The sequence below is a fragment of the Aulonocara sp. 'chitande type north' Nkhata Bay genome, linkage group LG6, assembly GCF_057382095.1.
Source record: "Aulonocara sp. 'chitande type north' Nkhata Bay isolate Kocher_YH1m ecotype deep benthic linkage group LG6, A_spYH_male_GT1.1, whole genome shotgun sequence".
NCBI lineage: Eukaryota > Metazoa > Chordata > Actinopteri > Cichliformes > Cichlidae > Aulonocara > Aulonocara sp. 'chitande type north' Nkhata Bay.
Window position 1 is genome coordinate 21184526 of NC_141349.1, and position 20842 is coordinate 21205367.

Below are 20842 nucleotides of genomic sequence, written 5' to 3' on the forward strand. Positions count from 1 at the left end.
TTTGTTTTGGGTCGCCATCATTTTAGAAGGCAAAGGGGAAACCCAGACTCGGTTTTGCTGCTGACTCCTCAACATTTTCTTTCCAAATCTTCACATGACCTCCTTGGGTTGTATGCCTCTCCCTTCTTTCTCCAAATATAAGCAACATCTCTGTGGCCTAAGAGATCTAGTTTCCTCTCATCTGACCAAAGGGTGCATTTCCGGTATCTTTCTTCAGGCTGTCTTTAGCTTACCTGACCATTCTGACCTGAAGCTTTCTCTTTCTGAAGCTTTCCAGATATGGATGGGTTTTTTTGGTCTGCAACCTGGCAGTCCAATCCTATGCTGTATTCTAGTGATTGTCGTCTTTGAGACTACAATACAACTTGGCTGAGTCACTCACTGCTGTCTTGGCAGTTGTTCTAGGGTCTTTAGACACATCTCTCACTAGTTTCTTTTTTCCAAAGTATTTGAAATCTTTCACTTCCTACCTCTGTCAGGCGTGTTCTGTACTGTGTGGCTTTCTTTGAATTTCTTGATGGCAGCTCTGACTCCAGTTCTTGACACTTGAAAGCGCTGTGATAACTATGTATATCCATCTCCTGCTTTGTGAGCATCAACAATTATTTTTCTCAAATCTAAACTGATTTCTTCTGTTGAGGTTTTTATACTGTGTGCAAATTCAAAGGTAACCCTCAGTTTTCACTTAATTTTAAAGTTTTTGACCATTTCAAAGTTAGCACGTTATTGAACAACAGTCGTTTATGCTTTGGTCAGTGGTTAGTTTTTCAGGGGGCTAAAATTGACCCAGGGATTTTTTTTTTCTGAAATAAATCTGTTATTGTGTGCATATAGAAATCATTTATTCTTTCTAAAGAAAACTTGTATGTTTATAATTGCTATGTTAAAAATTCCTTCCTTGTTAAAAAAGCACTTGGGGAAATGTTTGACAGAAACTTTCATTGGGGGGGGGGGGGGTAATAAGTTTGTCCTCATATTTAATTCTACAATCTGTGGTGGACCATTTCTTTGTCTCTGTGAAGTAAAAGTGTAATAATTACTATGTAAATGAGCATAAAATAGAAATTATTAAACTGTAGCACACATACTTGAAAATTGCAAGTTCTTAGGATGTTAAGCAGAAACACTTAGTTAATATTCACTGTTTAAATAATAACGCTGTAATTTAACAACAGTAAGTAAACCGCAAATTTTTTTGCATAGTCCTTTTACAAAGAAAAAAACAGGAGAATAAAAAAATCTTTTAAATCGCTTTTGAGCTAACAGAACACCCGTGGTCTGCAGCCCTGAGTTATTGCTCTGGGGTGGGCCATAGATTGTTCTTCTGACCAGTTTTAGTGAGCTGCTTTCAAGCATTTTATTTCATGGTTGGCAGCACTTTGGCATTTAACCTACTGGTCCTGCAGTCGGCTCTTTTTATCCTGCACAGTGTGCTGAAATTCCTAGATAATGCGGTTAGTATTTCTCCTCAGTTTAATTTGCATATCAGTGAACAGAAGTTGCAGACTACAAATGAACTCTCATCATCAAGACAATATTTTTGTTTGTTAGTCTTTTTAAAGGAGTTGGTCAAAACTCTTGGCACCCTCGGTTTTCCCCACTTTATACTTAAAATGTATTTCAGGGATTCTGGGAATTGTATAACATTTGGTCACTGTTGCAGAGCAGAGTTCAGCCTCCTGCAGCCATGCCTCAGGCTGGGTGCTTTAATGAACCTATTTGGCAATTCAGGTAGAAACTGGCAAAGGACCAGGTTCTGGCCACTACTGCTGCTCATCTGTGGCGCTGTAATATAGTTTATATGGAAATTCATAATGGTAGTTTGGGCTCATTTTATAGGAAGACATTAAGCACTAATCGAGAGGGGATTTATTTAATGAAAGCTTGTTGGTGTGATTTAAATAAATATCCAACTTGACAAAATTGTTTTTCTTTCTCTTGTGTTATTTCATTACAGTAACTTTTGCAAAATCATTATTCCATAAATTCTCTGACCGCATATACTGCTGTTTTCTCTCTCTTTATCTCATCTCCTCTTATAGTCTCGGGAGCCTCTGTCACTGGTTGACCTGAAAGCAGAAGTATCTCCCAGGATCTCAGCGGAGGACTTAATTGACCTTTGTGAGCTGTCATTGTCCGGGTCCTCCAAAAGGAACAAAACTGGCAAGCCCAAAATTGTTGCAGTCGATATCCGCACTGCGGAAGAGTATCCTTACCATTTTTGTGCAGCTGGGAAATCAGTTTTAACATGTAAATATTCCACTGCTGTTATTCAGTGTCAAACGTATACCACACTGGTTCTAGTAAAGGCAGATTTCAAGTACTTTAGTTCATGGCTGACTCCTGCAAAAGCTCTGATTCATGCATCTGTTTAACACCACACACTGAATAAATAAACTCAAAAGAAACCACAAATAAGCTGATGCAAATTAAAAGCAAAAGTTGGTTTATTAGCAACTGAGAGTGGCAAGGTGATTGGAGAATACTTCCTGCTGGCAGCTAAAGAGCCGTGGGAGAGGGTGTGCAGGAAGCTTGGGTGACTGGAGATGGGGTTGTCTTGGAAATGTAAACACACTGAGAGTTAGCAGGGTCTGCGATCTGGTAGAGCACCAGAGATGCCAGGTATTTTCAAAGGCATGATGACATAAGGTGCAGCTGGTAAGGGCGGTTTTCATCACACCTGTCTGTGCTTCTCTACAATGATGAAGACACTCAGCACAATACACAGGGGAAGAAAAGAAAGAAAGTGCAAATCCAGGAGTCATGATAGTTCAGCCTGACCCAGAATGTGATGTTGAGGGGGAGTCGGAGGGTTTGGCAGAGCCCAGTGTGACAGCATCTTTGAATTTACACAGGGTGTCATTTCAAATTATTTAATACCTGTGCCTTGAACAGTGACCTGCTTTCTGTGCCATGTTGATAAATGTAAGATTCACTTCCTATGTGAATGATATGCAAAAGACTTTGAATTTGTGACATGAAGAAACATTTTGTCTTTCTCTGTTCAGTGCCTTGGATATTTTGGTTACCTATTTATGTGGTGGCAGTGCTTTGCTTTTCCTTGTTTTTAATGAAACCACAGGCAAAGAGATTAAAACAGCTTGGTCCCCATCAGTTGCAGTTCATCCAGGCTCTGCAACATTCAGCTGGCCCCCTGAAATTCCTCCAAACTGCCCCACCATATCCAGAAGTGACGAGCTATTAAAGCAGCAGCGTTTAGTTTAAGTAAAATGCATTCATCTGGCCTTTTGGCTACATGATCATTTCCACTTTATTAGCTCATCTGGCCTAAGGACTGATGGGTTTATGCCATGGCAAGGCCTCTCTCCATCAGTCCACATTTCACGACAATCACTACTCCTCCTATACTGTTGATCATAATTAAGTTAAACTCACATGCAGTGATCATCCATTAAGTCGTCACCTGAATTGTAGTCAAAGTCTTGTTAGCAGCCTTGAGGAGCAATAACCTCGGAACTATGATGGATTGTGAGCTGGATGACCTACTGACATTCATGTTTCCTGAAATTCTTACTTAAGTAGTAGATTTGATTTTTTTTTCTTGAAAGGATGTGCAGCAGCTAGAATGATTAAGGATAGAGATGGAAATTTGTTATCAAGTGAAGTAGGTGTATTGATAAGATTTAAGGAGTACTTTAAGGAGCTCATGAATAAAGAACATTACAGAGAGAGGAGGACAGATGAAGTGCAGAGGGATTAGTAAGGAGGGAGTGAGGCTAGGTATGAAGAGGGTGAAGAATGGTTTAAACGGAGGAGGGTAGTGAATACAGTGGACAAAGGATGTTGAATATTGAGCTGTCAGGCAACACGGAAAGAGGAAGACCACAGAGAAGTCTGACAAAAAAATTTAGAAGGGATAGAGTAAGATGGAGGCAGATGATCTGCTGTGCCCTAAGGGCAGCAGCAGAAGCTATTTTAGGTATTTTGCACAATAGATTGTTTACCCTGGTTAATGTTGTATGTCACATTTTATGTGTAAATTCTCTTCCTTCTTAAGCTATAATCATTTTACAGACCCACTGGGCTAAATGAAAGAGAAAGCTGAAACCTGGGTTGTTTCTTTCATGAAAAGTTGATGTTTTAGAGATGCAGCCTTTTCCCAGAACAGCAGCCGTATCCATGGCCTTGATGTGCATAAATGCACGCAGTCGTCTATATAAAACATCCCCGGCAGATTAAAAATGAAGCTTGTCACAATCAATGCCCTCTTTTCTATTTTTTTGTTTTTGTTTTTTGCTCTGAATATAATTACAGAATTGCATAAAGGCATTCGTTTTGTTGTTACAGGATGCAGTACAATAGACACAGAAACCCTCAAACACAGAAAATTCAAAGCACCAGAAAGAGTGAGGCTCAACGGTTCAGCTCATCAGTGGAAAGGCTGATTGGCTAAGAGGTTAAAGAGCCATTAATCAATAAGGATTAGTGGCAAGATTAGAGATTTTGAATTGGCAGTTTCTGTGACAAAAATTTCTTCTCTGGAGCATACTGATAGGCTCCACAGCCCAGCTCACATGGTCAAAAGGGATTAGGCCACTTTACAGGATTTGGCAAACCTTTTTCACCTCTGTTATGGTCTTTGGCAAACCCTTTTTGTGTGTTTATGTAGTTGCAAATGGTATGGTTTGATTTGGTAAACGTAGAAACGTATTGCAACAAAGCTAATGCACTCAGAAAAAGTTCGTTGTCTGGTTTTTATTCAGTATATCAATCTGGGGTTGTTCAATGAGGGACCTTTCCTCTGTTTTTTTCTTCTTCTTTTTATATCCTTATTATTACGTTTCTTTTTTTATTTCTCTCATCTTTCGCCCTTTCTATTCTTCACATCCTCTTCGCTTTTCCACACCTCTGCATTAAAGTTTGTCTTACATATGATTTGTACTAAAAGTCAGCCTGATCAGAATTATAACAAGCACTCACTGAACTTACGCAATATTGTTATGTACTGGTGTATCTGCTGTTTTTCAGTAATACAGCGACTCCCATGAAATGACACACAAGCACACACACTACACACAAACACATTTTTGGCCTTGCTTCTTCGCCATTATTCCTTAACTCCTCTGCCTCCAGCTTCAACAGAGGCCACATTTCTGGAAGCATCAACATTCCCTTCAACACGACTTTTGGTTCGGAAAATGAGGTGGTGCAGTGTCCCGCTGCAGGAGGCCTCCAGAGCTATAGAGGGCGTGTCATTGTGGTCATCAGCCACAACATGAAGAGTGCTGCTATGGTGAGAAAGCAGTCATCCACGTATATGTGTGCAGCACCTCAGTATGCGCAGTATTTTTACATGAAGAAAATATGAATTAACACAGAAGCATAATGTTTCAAGGGCTGAAATCACTATTGACTTTTCTGGTTATTCAATTCAGTTTTATTTGTACAGTGCCAAATCACAACAAACAGTCACCTCAAGGCACTTAATATTATAAGGTAAAGAGCCTACAATAATACAGAGAAACCCCAATAATCAGATGACCCCTGTGTGCAACCACCTTGGTGACAGTGGGAAGGAAAAACTCCCTTTTAACAGAAAGAAACCTCCAGCAAAACCAGGCTCAGGGAGGGGCGGCCATCTACCGTGACTGGTTTGAGGTGAGGGGAGGGAGACAAGACAGAAGACATGCTGTGGAAGAGAGCCAGAGATAAATAATAACTCATAATTAAATGCAGAGTGGTGAATAACACATGGCAAGTGAAAAGGGATGAGAGAAAGAGTGCATCATGGGAAGCCCCAGCAGCCTAAGTCTATTGCAGTGTAACTAAGGAGGGTCATCTGATCCAGCCCTAACTATATGCTTGTCAAAAAGAAAAGTCTTACACCTAATGTTAAAAGCAGAGAGGACATCTGACTCCTGAATCCAAGTTGGGAGCTGGTTCCACAGATGATGGGCCTGAAAGCTGTAGGCTCTGCCTCTCATACTACGAAGAGCTCTATTGGTATGATATGTTATTATGAGTTCTTTAAGATAAGATGGGGTCTGATCTTGGTCAAAAACACCTCTAGGATTCCTCACAGTGTTATTGGAGGCCAAGGTAAGTATTTGGTTAAACACCATATATCTAAGATTTTGGGGGCTGAGTACAATCATGTCTGTTTTATCTCAATTTAGAAGCAGAAAATTAGAGGTCATCCAGGTCTTTATGTCTGTGTGTGTGTCTCTGGCTTTATAGAAAGATAACACTGGGTATGATCTGCATAGCAGTGAAAATGTATGTATGAAGCAGGTAAAATGTAAACAGAACTGGTCCATCCAAAAAGTTTAACTTTTGTCTCGTCAGTCCAGAGAGTATTTTCAATAATATTTCAATTTGTTTGATGATCTGAAACATGTAAGTGTGACAAATATGCAAACAACTGCAGGTGTAAATGTGACTGCAAATGGTTGGTCTGTCCCTGTGTATTAGCCCTTGTGACAGACTCAGAACCTGTCCAAGGTGCACCCCACGTCTCACCCTAACCTAGCTGGGATAGGCTCCAGCCCTCCGTGACCCAGATAAGGATAAACAAAAGAGAATGGATAGATGGATTCAAACCACTGCAGCACAGTACCTTTGATATGTACAGCGTGCTCTAATTGCTGTAATAAAATATTACAGTCAACAGTATCGAATGCTGCACTGAGGTCTAGTAGAAAAACCACAGAGATGAGTCCACTGTCAGAGACTATAAGATGATCATTTGTAACTTTCACTAAAGCTGTTTCTATACTGTGATGAGCTCTGGATCCCGACTGAAACCCTTCAAATAAATCGTTCCTTCGCAGATGATCAGTTAGCAGTTTTCTAACTACTCTTTTAAGAAATTTTGAGGTAAAAGTGTATAGATCCTTATGTATAACTGTTAGGTTATAATGGGGATAGACTAGTAACGGTCTTGTCCTTGCAACAAAAACAAACAAATAAACAAACAAAGTAACTAACTATATTCATGGTTTTCATGGCCATGAAAATGTCGATCACCAGGAGTCAGAAAAAGTCCTGAACTTAAACTTTAATTTAGTGGTGGATGAAATTAATTTGTCCTTAACTGTTTGTGACCCTCCTTGACTTCTAAGTGGATCTAATTTCTCATTAGTTGTGCAATAAAGTTAACCAATTACAACATTTATCAATTTCTTTCTGTCCTTCACACATTACAATAACCTGTGAATTGTGATGGATTGTGAGTGAGATGAGCTACTACATCGCTAACATTATGGTCCAGTTTTTAGTTTTTTAAAAACTGCTTTCTGGAACTGATGCAAGCATTTTGACAACTTGTTTTTGTTCATAGGAGCATTTGTTTGAGCATATATTTAATAAGATAAAACAATCAATCTTCTGTTTCACGACTACTAAAAATTTATACTTAGTCTTGTCGATATTAAATATTTTGTGAAGGCAATAATCTTTAAATTCAGGCCTCTGTCTTGTAAAATTCAGCCATCTGTTATATAAAGCCACACTGAGATTATTGGTCTGGCGTACAATGTAATAAATAGTTCATTGGAACATTTTGAACATTAGCAGATTATATTTTACATAAATCACCATCTGATATTTCAGTGAACAAAAATAAATTTGCCCACTTCAGCATAACACAAGAGAGAACTACACTGATCATCGTACATTCTCCTTTCGTGCTCTTCTTGGAATAAATTAGCCAAGCTGGCATTTATAAACTCAGCAGGGATAGTGCTTCAGGCAAAATCCCAATTTAAGATAAGATAAGATAAGATAGAACTTTATTAATCCCTCGGGTGGGTTCCTCTGGGAAATTCGACTTCCAAAAAAAGCACAGCAACGACCGAAGTTACAGTTACAGAACTGTTATATATATATATATATATATACACACACACACACACACATTAGAAAAGATGTCCCCCTTCCATATGTTAGAAAGTGAAAAAGAAATAGTTCTTATTAACTGAGAAGACAATCCTGCATTTTCTTTATTAAAGGGAAGCATCAGAACTTTGCTGCGTTTAACCTTTTAATGGTCCACATGATCAGTATACAGTCGTGTGGCTGTGGCTTTATCCCTGTCGTGTTTTGCATGGTGATAATCATGTTCTTTCATTTCAAGCCAAGTATCAAACATAATGATTTTTTTGTCATTATCATCATATATATGATTTGACAATTATTCATGTGACAGGATCACCTGAAATTTTTAATTAGGAGGTTTTAAGAAGCTGTTTTTGAAGAATTTGTGGATTTAATGTCAGAGACACACTACTTAATGTCAGAGACATAAGAAATCCATAAGGCCTTTTAATCACCTAGGTTATGAAATGAAATTATCAAAATTTAATTTCCTTACCATTTTACTGTGGTTAATAATTTGGTTAGAATAAGGTCAACCCCAGTTCAGCGGGTATCAGGGTTTGTTTGTTTTTTATAATTGCATGAGTAGCAGAGGAAGAGGTTTTGCAATCATATTCCCCTCCTTGGTTTCACCATGTAACTGACACAACAAAGGTTCAATGAGGAGTCACAGAGAAATATAAAATGTTTAATTCTTAAACTTAAAAATGTACTGAATTAGTGCATTTTTATGTTAAGGCGTAATCCCGCAGTCTGATGTGTAAATTTATGCTGAGCTTGTCTCAGAGAGGTTGATAAACCAATTTTACATTGGAGTATTTTGCAGTGGTGGATTTGCCTTTTATAACTACAGAGAAACTAGAACTACTTAAGGCAAGGCAAGGCAAGTTTATTTGTATAGCACAATTCAACAACAAGGTGATTCAAAGTGCTTTACAGAGACATTAGAAACAAGAACAAATAAAAAGCATGATTTAAAATTGATTAAAACAAGCAAATAAACTAACTAATTAACAAACAAACAAACAAACAAAACAGTATATAAAATCAAAACAGATAAAATCAGAACAGTAGATAAAATCAGTAGTTAAATGTAAGTTTTGAAATTTAAGCTTAAAGTGTGGATTTGGTGCTTTATTCAAATGCAGCTGAGAACAGGTGAGTCTTCAACCTGGATTTAAATAAACTGAGTGTTTCAGCTGATCTGAGGCTTTCTGGGAGTTTGTTCCAGATATAAGGAGCATAAAAGCTGAATGCAGCTTCTCCGTGTCTGGTTCTGACTCTGGGAACTGATAAAAGACCGGATCCAGATGACCTGAGGGATCTGGATGGTTCATACTGGGTCAGGAGGTCATTGATGTATTTTGGTCCTAAACCATTCAGAGCTTTATAGGCCAGCATCAGAACTTTAAAGTCTATCCTCTGACGGACAGGCAGCCAGTGTAAGGACCTCAGAGCTGGACTGATGTGGTCCACTTTTTTGGTCTTAGTGAGGACTCGAGCAGCAGAGTTCTGAATGAGCTGTAGTTGTCTGACTGATTTTTTAGGTAGACCTGTAAAGATGCTGTTACAGTAATCAAGCCTACTAAAGATGAATGCATGGACTAGTTTTTCCAGGTCCTGTTGAGACATCAGATCTTTTATCCTTGATATATTCTTGAGGTGATAGTAAGCTGACTTTGTTATTGTCTTAATGTGTTTTTCTAAGTTTAGGTCTGCATCCATCACTACACCCAAATTTCTCGCCTGGTTTGTGGTTTTTAGATGTATAGATTGAAGTTCTCTGGTGACCTGTAATCGTTTTTCTTTGGCGCCAAAGACTATTACCTCAGTTTTGTTTTTGTTTAGCTGGAGAAAATTGTGGCACAACCAGTCATTGATTTCCTCAATGCATTTACCAAGAGCCTGTACAGGGCCTCGGTCTCCTGGTGACATTGTGATATATATTTGTGTGTCATCTGCATAGCTGTGATAGTTTATTTTGTTGTTGTTTATAATCTGTGCCAGTGGGAGCATGTAGATGTTAAACAGAAGGGGTCCCAAGATGGAACCTTGGGGAACTCCACATGTGATACTTGTCTGCTCAGATGTGAAGTTACCTATTGATACAAAGTATTTCCTGTTTTCTACGTATGTTTTGAACCAGTTTAGTACAGTTCCTGAAAGACCTGTCCAGTTCTCCAGTCGTTTGAGTAATATGTTGTGGTCAACTGTATCAAATGCTGCACTGAGATCCAGTAAAACTAGGACTGACATTTTTCCACTGTCTGTATTCAGACATATGTCATTAAACACTTTGGTCAGAGCAGTTTCAGTGCTGTGGTTCTGTCTAAAACCTGACTGGAAGGCATCGTAGCAATTATTCTGTTTTAAGAAGTAACTGAGCTGTTGAGAAACTGCTTTTTCAATGATCTTACTTAAAAACGGGAGATTTGAGATCGGCCTGTAGTTGTTCATTTGTGTCTTGTCAAGATTGTCCTTTTTCAGTATCGGTTTGATTACAGCAGTTTTTAGTGATTCTGGAAACACACCTGATAATAAAGAAAAGTTGACGATCTGTAACAGGTCTGACTCTAAAGTCTTTGAGACCTTTTTGAAAAAACTTGTTGGCAGGACATCTAAACAGCAGGAGGAGGAGTTCAGTTGACCTAAGATGTCCTCCAGGTCTTTGCTGTTAATAGGTTGAAACTGTTTCATGGTGTTTAAACAGTTTTTTGGTGGACACAGTACATATCCTGGATCTGCTGTTGATGTACCAATTGCTTGTCTAATTTTTTGGATTTTTTCAGTGAAGAATTTGGCAAAGTCATTGCAGGCCATGGTCGAATGAAGTTCAGCTGCCACTGACACAGGAGGGTTTGTTAGCCTGTCAACTGTAGAAAATAAGACCCGAGCATTATGGCTGTTTTTAGTGATGATGTCAGAGAAGTAGGACCTCCTTGCATTCCTCAGTTGTAAATTATAATTGTGAAGTTTCTCTTTATAAATGTCATAATGAACCTGGAGGTTTGTTTAAGTCCTAAATATTAGTAATACAGCAGACAGAAAAAGTTGAACAAAACCAATAAATCTGAAGTATTCAGTTTTTGATGGGAACTTTCTCTTTTTTTCTGCAGTTTGCTGCACATCTAGTGAAGATGAGTTTTCCACGTGTTTGTAACCTGGACGGAGGGATCAACAAGCTGAAGCCCACCGGGCTCCTGACGGTCCCTTCCCCGCAGATCTGAGCCTCTGCCTTAGCTTGACTTTAAAATAAAGGGAAAATGAAAAGATTGTAAATAGTACTTTGAGCTGACACTGAAGTAAAAAGGGAAATTAGTGAACAAGCATCACCATTGCATTTGGACTTTTTTATATAATCTAACTGTTAATTGTTGCAAAATGACTAACTGCATTGAAATGATCTGCTTTTTTTTAATTCATTTTGGGTTCATGATCATGCTCACAGAGCCATTATGTGGTTATTGTTCTGGCTTATTAAACAAGAATAACTGACTAACAAGGTAATGATCCCATGTAGAAGTGCATTACACAGACTGAAAAAATGTGCTTAAAAATGTGCTTATAAATCTGCTGGCGCCCTAAACCAGCCTTTATCAAAACCTGCTTGTTTAGAGCAGCTGCTACTGTATGTAGTGTATTAGTTTACACTAATAATTTAGCTGCCTGTGATCACTGTGTTTGTGTGAGAAACAATAAAAAAGACACATACAACAGTTTTGCAGTTACTTATTAATGAATTTTCTTCATATTTTTCTACGTTCATTTGACCCATGCTGTGCAAAAGGCTTGAGCCACCCCTTATTTAATTGTATTTTGCAACCAAACAGCAAGACTTCTAATTTTTTTTAAGTGATGAGCAATAGTTCAATAGTGCTTTCTGATGGTTATTTTAAAGTTTTTCTTTGGCCATTGGCTGGTTTTTCACTCATTTTCAGTGCAATTCTTGTACCTGATAAATTTCAGAAGAATGTTTTTTTGTTTGTTAAGCAATTTAAAACTGAAAAAGGCACCTAACTCAAAGTTTTACAGACAGAAAATAGTATTTAATACCAACAAAGGTATTTCCAAATAGCTTCAAATTAGCAAAACATTTGGCAGATATCAGCATGGTGTGAGGTGTTTCCAAAAGCCCTTCAGGAAACTGGAGGACAAAAACCGAAGTGACTGGCCAAAAACACACAACAGTTATCAGTATCTGATTTATCCTGAATAGGATAGACGTCATTATTTGCACAACTTTATCAAGAATTTCATCTCAACACATGATTGATGCAACTGACTGGACACTCCCACTGATTTGTGTGAATAAAAAGAAAAATTTGGGGGGGCAACTTCTGACAGAGTAGTTTCTCTAACCTAAATTCTTCATCTCAAGGTAAGAGATGTTTTCACAGGATTTCAGTCAGAAATTATGGGTCATTTAGCATAATGAGTTAAAATAATTGTTTACATTGTCCTTTTCACTGTAATGCAATAATTTTAAATGTTTACATTTCCAAATCAGTGCTAAGAATAATTGGAATTCTCCCCCTACCAGGATTTGACCACATTCAAGAGGGAAAATGGTGCAGTATAAAGTGACCGTATTCACTGGTGTACTGTTGCACCCAATGTGACCCAGTGTCCTATATTGAGATTCACAGCCAGCTAAACTCTCTCTTGCATCACTTCCTCCAAGGAACAGGCACGTGTTGTATTTGGACAGGATTTAATGCAAAAAAGTGTGAAACTGAAATGATACAGAATACAGAAATGTCACATAAACATTAGCTTGGGTTGAACTTAAGTGGACATATAAAACACATCAAAAGTTTCCAAATCACTTCAATAATGTCATATACCCTCTCTTAAAGGTAAACACAATTAAGAAACTTACTCATATTGCCACTCAAAGGGATTTAACGGAGTGGATGGCTTTGGATCGGAGGAAAACACACCATGTCTTGCTTCACTCATGAGCAAACACTTCCTATCACACTTCTTTTAGTGACTAATTGGCTCAACATAGCAAACTGTGCAAACCTGCGCCCCCTATAGGCCTGGAGAAATAACATACAAACAGTTCCAGTACACTCCCCGCCTGGCATTATTTTAAGATTGCCACTAGACCCTATTTACACATGAGACCAATCTCTCAGAAGAAGGATACAGTCCGAAATGGGTCTACAGAATGTCTTTGCAATCTTGTCGCGTGTCACCTTCACTTCCACCTTTCTGACAACTCCATCTCTGCTTGGAAGTGTCTTCACGATGACACCCATAGGCCACTCATTTCTTTTTAGTTGCTTGTCCTTCAGAAGAACAACGTCTCCTTCCTTCAAGTTTGGTTTGCTGCGCTGCCATTTCTGACGACCTTGGAGCATGTGGAGGTACTCCCTCTGCCACCTGGCCCAGAATGTGTCGGCAAGGGCTTGAACTCTCTTCCACTGCCGTGTATATATGTCGGCCTTGGTGAATTCCCCAGGTGGAGTTGGAATCGGATCGAACTTCTGGGTGAGCAGAGGTGAGGGGGTCAGGATTAAGGGAGCGTCTGGATCCGAGGAAACGGGTACAAGTGGCCTTGCGTTGATAATAGCCGTGACTTCTGCCATTAACGTTGTCAGGACCTCGTGAGTTAGAGTAGGGTTTCCTGCTTGTAGGAGCATTGAGTCCAGGATGCGTCGTGAGATGCCTATCATACGCTCCCAGGCGCCACCCATGTGAGATGAGTGAGGAGCATTAAACACCCAGGAACACCTCTGCTTGCGTAGGTAGTCATCCACACTTGTATCACCAGGTTTTGGGGAATGCAACTTTAGGTCCTTGGAGGCACCAATGAAATTGGTTCCGCAATCTGACCTCAACTGTTTGGCAGGGCCTCTGATCGCAAAGAACCTGCGAAGAGCATTGATGAAACTGGAAGAGCTGAGAGTTTCAATCACTTCAATATGAACAGCCCGTGTAGACATGCAAGTGAACAAGACTGCCCATCTCTTACTGTTTGCATGACCACCTTTGGTGCGGCGTGTTGAAACCTCCCACGGTCCAAATACATCGAGGCCAACATAAGAGAATGGGGGGTCCGTCTGAAGGCGTTCGGCAGGTAAGTTAGACATGATTTGCTGCTCTGTTCTACCTCGAAGCTTTCTGCAGGTGTGGATTACACTGCTGATAGACCTCTTAGAACCAACTACCCATAAGCCACTTGCTCTCACAGCCCCCTCAGTGAAGTGTCTTCCTTGGTGCTGGGTGGCTTCATGGTGATGTCGAATGAGCAGTGTTGCAATGTGATGCTTCCCTGGTATCAGAAGAGGGTTAGCCTGATGACTCGGCAAGCCAGACTCTGCAAGTCGACCTCCTACTCGCAATAAGTTTTTGCCATCGACGATGGGATGAAGTTTGTGAAGAGCACTGTTGCGAGGTAAGTCTCGTTTCGCCATGATGCATTTTATTTCTTCTGCATAGGCTTCACGCTGGACACACCTGATGATTGTGTGCTCTGCTTCATATAACGCTTCATCTGTGAGACTAGCCTTACAAAGATGCCAGCCGCTACAGGCACCACCATCTTTAGACTTGAAACTGTGGGAGATGTGGCAAAGGTAGGCCACCGCTTGGACAAGGGAAGTCCATTTTGAGAATCTTTCAAAGCGTGATGAACCCAAGGCACCTGGAGCAGTTGTGGTCACAAGCACATTGACGTTACGTCGAATTTCAATGTCCGACTCTGGATCGACGAGTTCAAATGGACCCTTTTCTGGGGAGAGAGTCTCGTGATTGAGAAGAAATGCTGGGCCGTACAACCATGAAGTACCAGAGAGTTTGTCTGCTGGTACAGACCGAGAGCCATGATCGGCAGGATTGTGCTCTGATGGGACGTATCTCCATTGATCTGGTAGGGAAGACTGCTTGATTCTCTGTACACGATTGTTCACATATACATGGAATCTTCTGTTTTGATTGTTAATGTATCCTAACACCACTTTACTGTCAGTGTAGAATGTTGTCTTGTCAATCTTTACGTTTAGTTCTACTGTGAGAAGCTCTGACATCTCCACAGCAAGCACTGCAGCGCACAGCTCTAATCGAGGAATGGTCGGTTCTGGTACAGGAGCTAGTTTGGCCTTACCCATAACGAATCCGACCTCACTGTGCCTATCTTCATGTGTGACCTTCAGGTAAGCTACCGCAGCGATGGCTTTCACTGAAGCGTCTGAGAAAACACAAAGTTCGATGAATGTGGCTTGTGAGATGGAGAACGTGACGTAGGGGCGGGGAATGTGCAGGTTTGTGAGACTTCGTAGCGAGTCATGCCACCTTCTCCAGCCGTCGTACATGTCTTGGGGTAAGGAACTGTCCCACTCAAGGTTGCCGCTGGAGAGCTCTCTGAGAAGAAGTCTGCCTTTGATGGTTACAGGTGCAAGCAAACCAAGAGGGTCAAACAAGCTGTTCACTGTTGAGAGTACGACCCGGCGAGTGAAGGGTTTTTGCTCTTGTGGAACGTGGAATGTGAACGTGTCTGTTGTGGGGTTCCAACTTACCCCCAAGCTGCGCTGGACTGGAAGCTCATCTGTTGTTAAATCGAGATCTTTGATATCTTTGGCCCTATCCTCAGGGGGGAATGCACTCACCACTTCCACTTTATTGGAAGCAATCTTGTGGAGACGTAGATTTGAGAGGGCAAGCATTTTCTGAGTTCTCTGTAGGACATCAACAGCCTCAGCTGCAGTTGGGAAAGACTTTAATGCGTCATCGACATAGAAGTTGTGCTCTACGAAGTCTCGGGCATCAGTTCCATACTCGCTTTCTGCTTCCCTTGCTGCCAGTCTCAGCCCGTAAATTGCCACTGCAGGGGAAGGACTGTTACCAAAGACATGCACCCTCATTCTGTAGTCTACTACGTCTTTGCCAAGGTCGTTGTCTTTGTACCAAAGAAAGCGAAGGTAGTCTCTGTGGTCTTCTTGGACCACAAAGCAGTAGAACATTTGTTCAATGTCAGCTGTGACTGCGACTGGTTCTTTCCTGAAGCGAAGCAGCACACCCAAAAGTGTGTTGTTCAGGTCCGGGCCAGAAAGCAGCACCTCATTGAGGCACACTCCATCAAACTGTGCACTCGAATCAAACACAACGCGTATCTTCCCTGGCTTTTGGGGATGGTACACACCAAAAATGGGGAGATACCAGTTCTCTTTGTCTCTATTGGGAGGTGGTGCGAGCTCTGCATGTTGGTTATCTAGCATTTTCTGCATGAATTCCACAAAATGTGTTTTCATTTCTGGTTTCTTGTCGAGCGTACGTCGTAACGACATCAGCCGTTGGTAGGCGTAGGACCGGTTATCCGGGAGTTTGCGTCTGGGGGTTCGGAACGTGAGTGGTGCAACCCAGCTGTTTGTATTGTCCTTGAAGAAGCCTGCCATCTTTTTCAAAAAGATTACATCTTCAGCTGAATGAGCAAGGTGGTTGTCGTTGCTGGTGTGACAAAACACAGAGTCTCCCAAATTCTCAGCCGTGGGCTTTTGGTGTGAGAGAGCAGATGGCGGTTGACTGGAGATGGCTTTGGTTTGGCTCAGACTGAAGTCCTCCTTTACACTAAGGTGACTGTCGCAGGGAGTGAGATAGCTTGGGCGCCCATTGTCCAATACATAGGTTTTCAGAACATTCACTTTACTTGGCTTGTGGGCATTACCAAGACACACATCGCCAATGATAACCCAGCCCAGGTCAAGCTTCTGTGCAAATGGGTCATTATCTCTGCCATTGATTTGCTCCCTCACTTTGTGAACTCTCAGAAGGTTGCGTCCTATCAGCAACAGAATGTCTGCACTTGGGTCGAGAGGTGGTATTTGAGCAGCTATTGCTTTCAGGTGCGGGTGGTGTAAGGCAGCTTCTGCAGTTGGCACCTCTTCCCTGTTGTTGGGGATGGCATTGCACTCAATGAGCGCGGGGAGAGGGAAACTCATTTTTCCATCTAATGACTCAACCATGTAGCCACATGCTCTTCTACCAGTCGTGTGTGTTACACCACTACAAGTTTTCAGCATGTATGGTTCAGGTGTGGTTTGTATGTTAAATATGTCAAAAAACTCTGTCTTTGCAAGTGACTGGTTACTTTGATCGTCAATTATTGCATACATCCTTCTGGCGTTGTCTCGCTGACCCTTGGGATAGACTTGCACTAAGCAAACCTTAGAACAGGATCTCCCTGTGATTTTATTTCCACATACCTCTGTGCATGTGGCAGTAACATCCGGGTCTTGTGGATTTGCTTGCTCCCCGCCGTGCACTTCAGGAGATGAAGGAGGTCTGAGCATTTGCAGTGTTGGGGCAGGATGAAGAGCTGCCAGGTGTTTCTCACTATTGCACTCTTCACACTTAATCATGACTGTACAGTCTTTGGCTTGGTGGCCGGTGGAAGCAAGGCAGCGGTAACAAATGCTATTGTCTCTGAGGAACCTCTTCCTCTGCTCAAGCAGCATAGCTCTAAAGCCCCTGCATCTTTTGAGTGGGTGGGGTTTGTGATGTATGGGGCACTGTCTTTCAATGTCTTCGTCTGCTTTTTTTACCTTTGATCCCTCTGATGATATGTCCATCTTGTGCACTGTAACCGATGACCTTTGGTTGTGGTTACTTAACGGTTTTTCTTTTCTGTAGCTGGACATGTGGTTGGCATAGGAAAGAGTCGTGTTGAAAGGTGTGGTAAAGCTTGGATCATTCCTTGCTTTTGCTTGACGTTTCACAAATTCGACAAAGAATGAGAATGGTGGGAAGCTAACATTGTGGTCTTCTTTAAACTTTGACCCTACCATTGTCCACTTCTCTTGAAGATGGAAGGGCAGCTTCTCCACAATTGGATGTACTCCCCTAGCTGTGTCGAGGTAACTTAAACCAGGCAAATAACCATCTAGCTTTGCAGCTTGGAGTTCACACAGCAGATCTGATAGGTCGCGAAGCTTGTGTGGTTCTTTACTGGAGAGCTTTGGAAAGTCTCGTATTCGGGCAAACAGGGAGTTTTCTATTGCTTCTGGTGAGCCGTAACATTCCTCTAGTCTCAACCATATCATGTTCAGACCGGCAGGTGGATGCTTTATGTTGACTGCTTTTAATCTCTTGGCGTGTTCAGAAGACTCTGGGCCTAACCACTTAATGAGTAGGTTGATTTCTTCAGTGGCTGTTAGACCAAGGTCCCTAACAGTGCTCTGGAATGTGGCTTTCCAACTAAGGTAATTTTCTGGCTTGTCGTCAAATTTAGACAGCCCTCCAGTTATTAGCTGACTCTTGGCTAAGAATCTGGCGAGGTCGCTTGCTATGGTGTCTGCATTATCATTTGAGCTTAATCCGTGCTGCAGTTGTAATGCATCATGGAGAGTCTGTGGACTTACATCTCTTTGTAGTCGTCTCTCTGCCCCATCTTGTGGCATGAATGAGTACTGCACTGGCTCTTGTTTGGGACAAAGAGGTGTGTACATTACTGGTTGTTTGGATTGTTCATTCTGATATTTACTGTCATCATGGTGAGATGTAATGTCTGGAACCAGGTCAGTGTGGCTGTGTTTATTTATGTATTCACTCACTTTTTGCTCTGGGGTTACTTGTAGGGGTGACAATGGCCACTCTTCCCCTGATTCAGCTTTGTCAAATTGAGCTGCTGCTGACTCCATTACCTCTGCTTTAGCCAAGGCTGCATCTGCTTCCTTTTGGAGGTTGATTACATCCAGAGTTGCTTCTAGACGGGCCTTTTCTACTTTAATGTTCATCTCCTTCTCAGCGTAAGCTAATCTGGCTTTTGCTGCTTGAGCTTCTGCTTGTGCCCGCGCTGCTGCCATACTGGCTCGGGTTGATGCTGACAACCTGCTTGAACATGCTGCAGATGATCTAACAGTCAGTTTTCCTGAAGACTTTGAGGACCTTCTTGAGCGAGTGGACCTTGCTTCCTCGTCGTTTTGACCTTCAGCCTCTGATTTCTCCATGTTAGAGTAGATCTATCACTCGACGTCCCTCGCAGAGCGCTATGATTTCACTGTACTGTTGCACCCAATGTGACCCAGTGTCCTATATTGAGATTCACAGCCAGCTAAACTCTCTCTTGCATCACTTCCTCCAAGGAACAGGCACGTGTTGTATTTGGACAGGATTTAATGCAAAAAGTGTGAAACTGAAATGATACAGAATACAGAAATGTCACATAAACATTAGCTTGGGTTGAACTTAAGTGGACATATAAAACACATCAAAAGTTTCCAAATCACTTCAATAATGTCATATACCCTCTCTTAAAGGTAAACACAATTAAGAAACTTACTCATATTGCCACTCAAAGGGATTTAACGGAGTGGATGGCTTTGGATCGGAGGAAAACACACCATGTCTTGCTTCACTCATGAGCAAACACTTCCTATCACACTTCTTTTAGTGACTAATTGGCTCAACATAGCAAACTGTGCAAACCTGCGCCCCCTATAGGCCTGGAGAAATAACATACAAACAGTTCCAGTACAACTGGTGATCGCCTTAATTCCACTACTCTTAACAATGTCTTCATTAAGCTGGTGGGCACAGATGGGGAGAGTGATCGCACATGGCTCATGGGCTTGAAAGGGGCTACATCCTTCGTTATAGGAGCCGTAAGTCTGAAATATGCATCTTCATGATTAAATGTATCTCAGGTTTCCTGTATGAGATGATACACAAATGAAATCATTTTTGTGGAAATAAGGGGAATCTATCACCATGAAGATGGTCAAAGCAAACAGTTCACTTCATGGACCACAGTAAATTATAACAGGAATTGTATGCTCGAGTGTTACAGCTCAGCACAAACTGCTATGTCATTCTTTAGGTATCAAAGTTTAAGGTGTCCTGCCCCACTTCGCTTGGAAATCTTGTGCTGATAGAGTTAGACAAACAATCTCTCCCACTGTTCCCGGAGGACGCTTGGTTTTGTGCCAAGGTGGAAGTGAAATCCCCTGAAGGAGACATCTACAGCTTTCCCATCTACCGCTGGATTGCTGATAGCAAGGTGCACCGCTTCAGGGATGGAAAAGGTTTGGGAAACTGTGCTCATCTTAAATCTTGTTCAAACCATTGAAGATGTAAAACAAAGGTTGTAATGAGGCTGAAGCAGTTTCCTAATACAGTATATACCATATTTACAAGAACAACTTGAAACCATTTTTCTTTCTTTCTTTGTTTTCTTTTTTTTTTATAGCTCTGAGAGTCTTTGAAGACAACCATCATCTTGGCAGGTACAGTCGGCAGCAAGAGATTCAGCAGCGAGAGGAAGACTATCGGTGAGAATTCAGAGCTTATACACATTTTAGCCTTACAGCTCCTGAAACTAGAATACAAATGCTGTCCAGTTATAGCTGAATATCCTAATACTAATGATATTTAACCTTAAAATTAAGCATTGCAGCATATTCTTTGTCTGCTGGCATTAATGAAAAGAAATTAAACTATTACATATGTTGCAGATAAAAAGTATATCATGTCATACTGTAACTAACTTCCTCATCACTTTGCTGTTTCTTTGTCTCATCAGCTGGGATGCATATGCAGAGAAAATACCTCACTCCATGAAGGCAGAAAACCCATTTTCACTCCCGTATGAGGTTCAGTTCTCCTTCACCAAAACTAAAGAGTTTCTCTACACTGCTTCCACAGGGTGAAGTTCTGTTACACATATTTTTCTCTTTACTTATCAAAAGTATGTTAAGTATCATAATGAAGTAAGATGAATGTGTTTCAGACTGACTGAGCTGAAGCTGAAGGGACTGGATAACTGTAAGAAGAAGTGGGATAATATTGACAGCATCAATCGAGTGTTTTGCTGCAAAAAGACTGAAATATCAGGTACTGTACTAACATCATAGCATAGTAATGTGTAATTAACTCTTACCCTAAAATTTTCCCTATACCACTATACCAGGTAGATTTTACTGAATGATGAACTGTAAATCGTGAAGGTAAATGTTTCTTTTAAACAGAATATGTTCAGGAACACTGGAAAGAAGATGCTTTCTTTGGC

The 20842-nt window shown here is 41.1% G+C and overlaps 3 protein-coding genes across 4 annotated transcripts in view; 2 read left to right on the forward strand and 1 right to left on the reverse strand.

Annotated features, from left to right (window-relative positions):
- Positions 1–11546, forward strand: part of tbck (TBC1 domain containing kinase) — a 63944-nt gene extending 52398 nt beyond the window's left edge. For both annotated transcript variants that reach the window (XM_086295548.1, XM_086295549.1), the window contains exons 24-26: positions 2043–2206; positions 5095–5254; positions 10953–11546. In XM_086295548.1, coding sequence (XP_086151674.1) covers positions 2043–2206; positions 5095–5254; positions 10953–11063 — 435 coding nt within the window. In that variant the 3' untranslated portion in view covers positions 11064–11546. The remainder of the gene's footprint in view (positions 1–2042; positions 2207–5094; positions 5255–10952) is intronic.
- Positions 11547–12453: 907 nt separating this feature from the next.
- Positions 12454–14368, reverse strand: LOC147327700 (uncharacterized). The gene is made up of 2 exons (XM_086295551.1): positions 12716–14368; positions 12454–12568 (listed from the first exon to the last, which is right to left on the reverse strand). The coding sequence occupies exon 1, from the start codon at positions 14256–14258 to the stop codon at positions 12954–12956; it is 1305 nt and encodes a 434-aa protein (XP_086151677.1). The 5' UTR covers positions 14259–14368; the 3' UTR covers positions 12454–12568; positions 12716–12953.
- Positions 14369–19305: 4937 nt separating this feature from the next.
- Positions 19306–20124, forward strand: LOC147327701 (hydroperoxide isomerase ALOXE3-like). The gene is made up of 3 exons (XM_086297575.1): positions 19306–19439; positions 19655–19859; positions 20024–20124. The coding sequence occupies exons 1-3, from the start codon at positions 19401–19403 to the stop codon at positions 20107–20109; spliced, it is 330 nt and encodes a 109-aa protein (XP_086153701.1). The 5' UTR covers positions 19306–19400; the 3' UTR covers positions 20110–20124.
- The last annotated feature ends 718 nt before the right edge of the window (positions 20125–20842 follow it).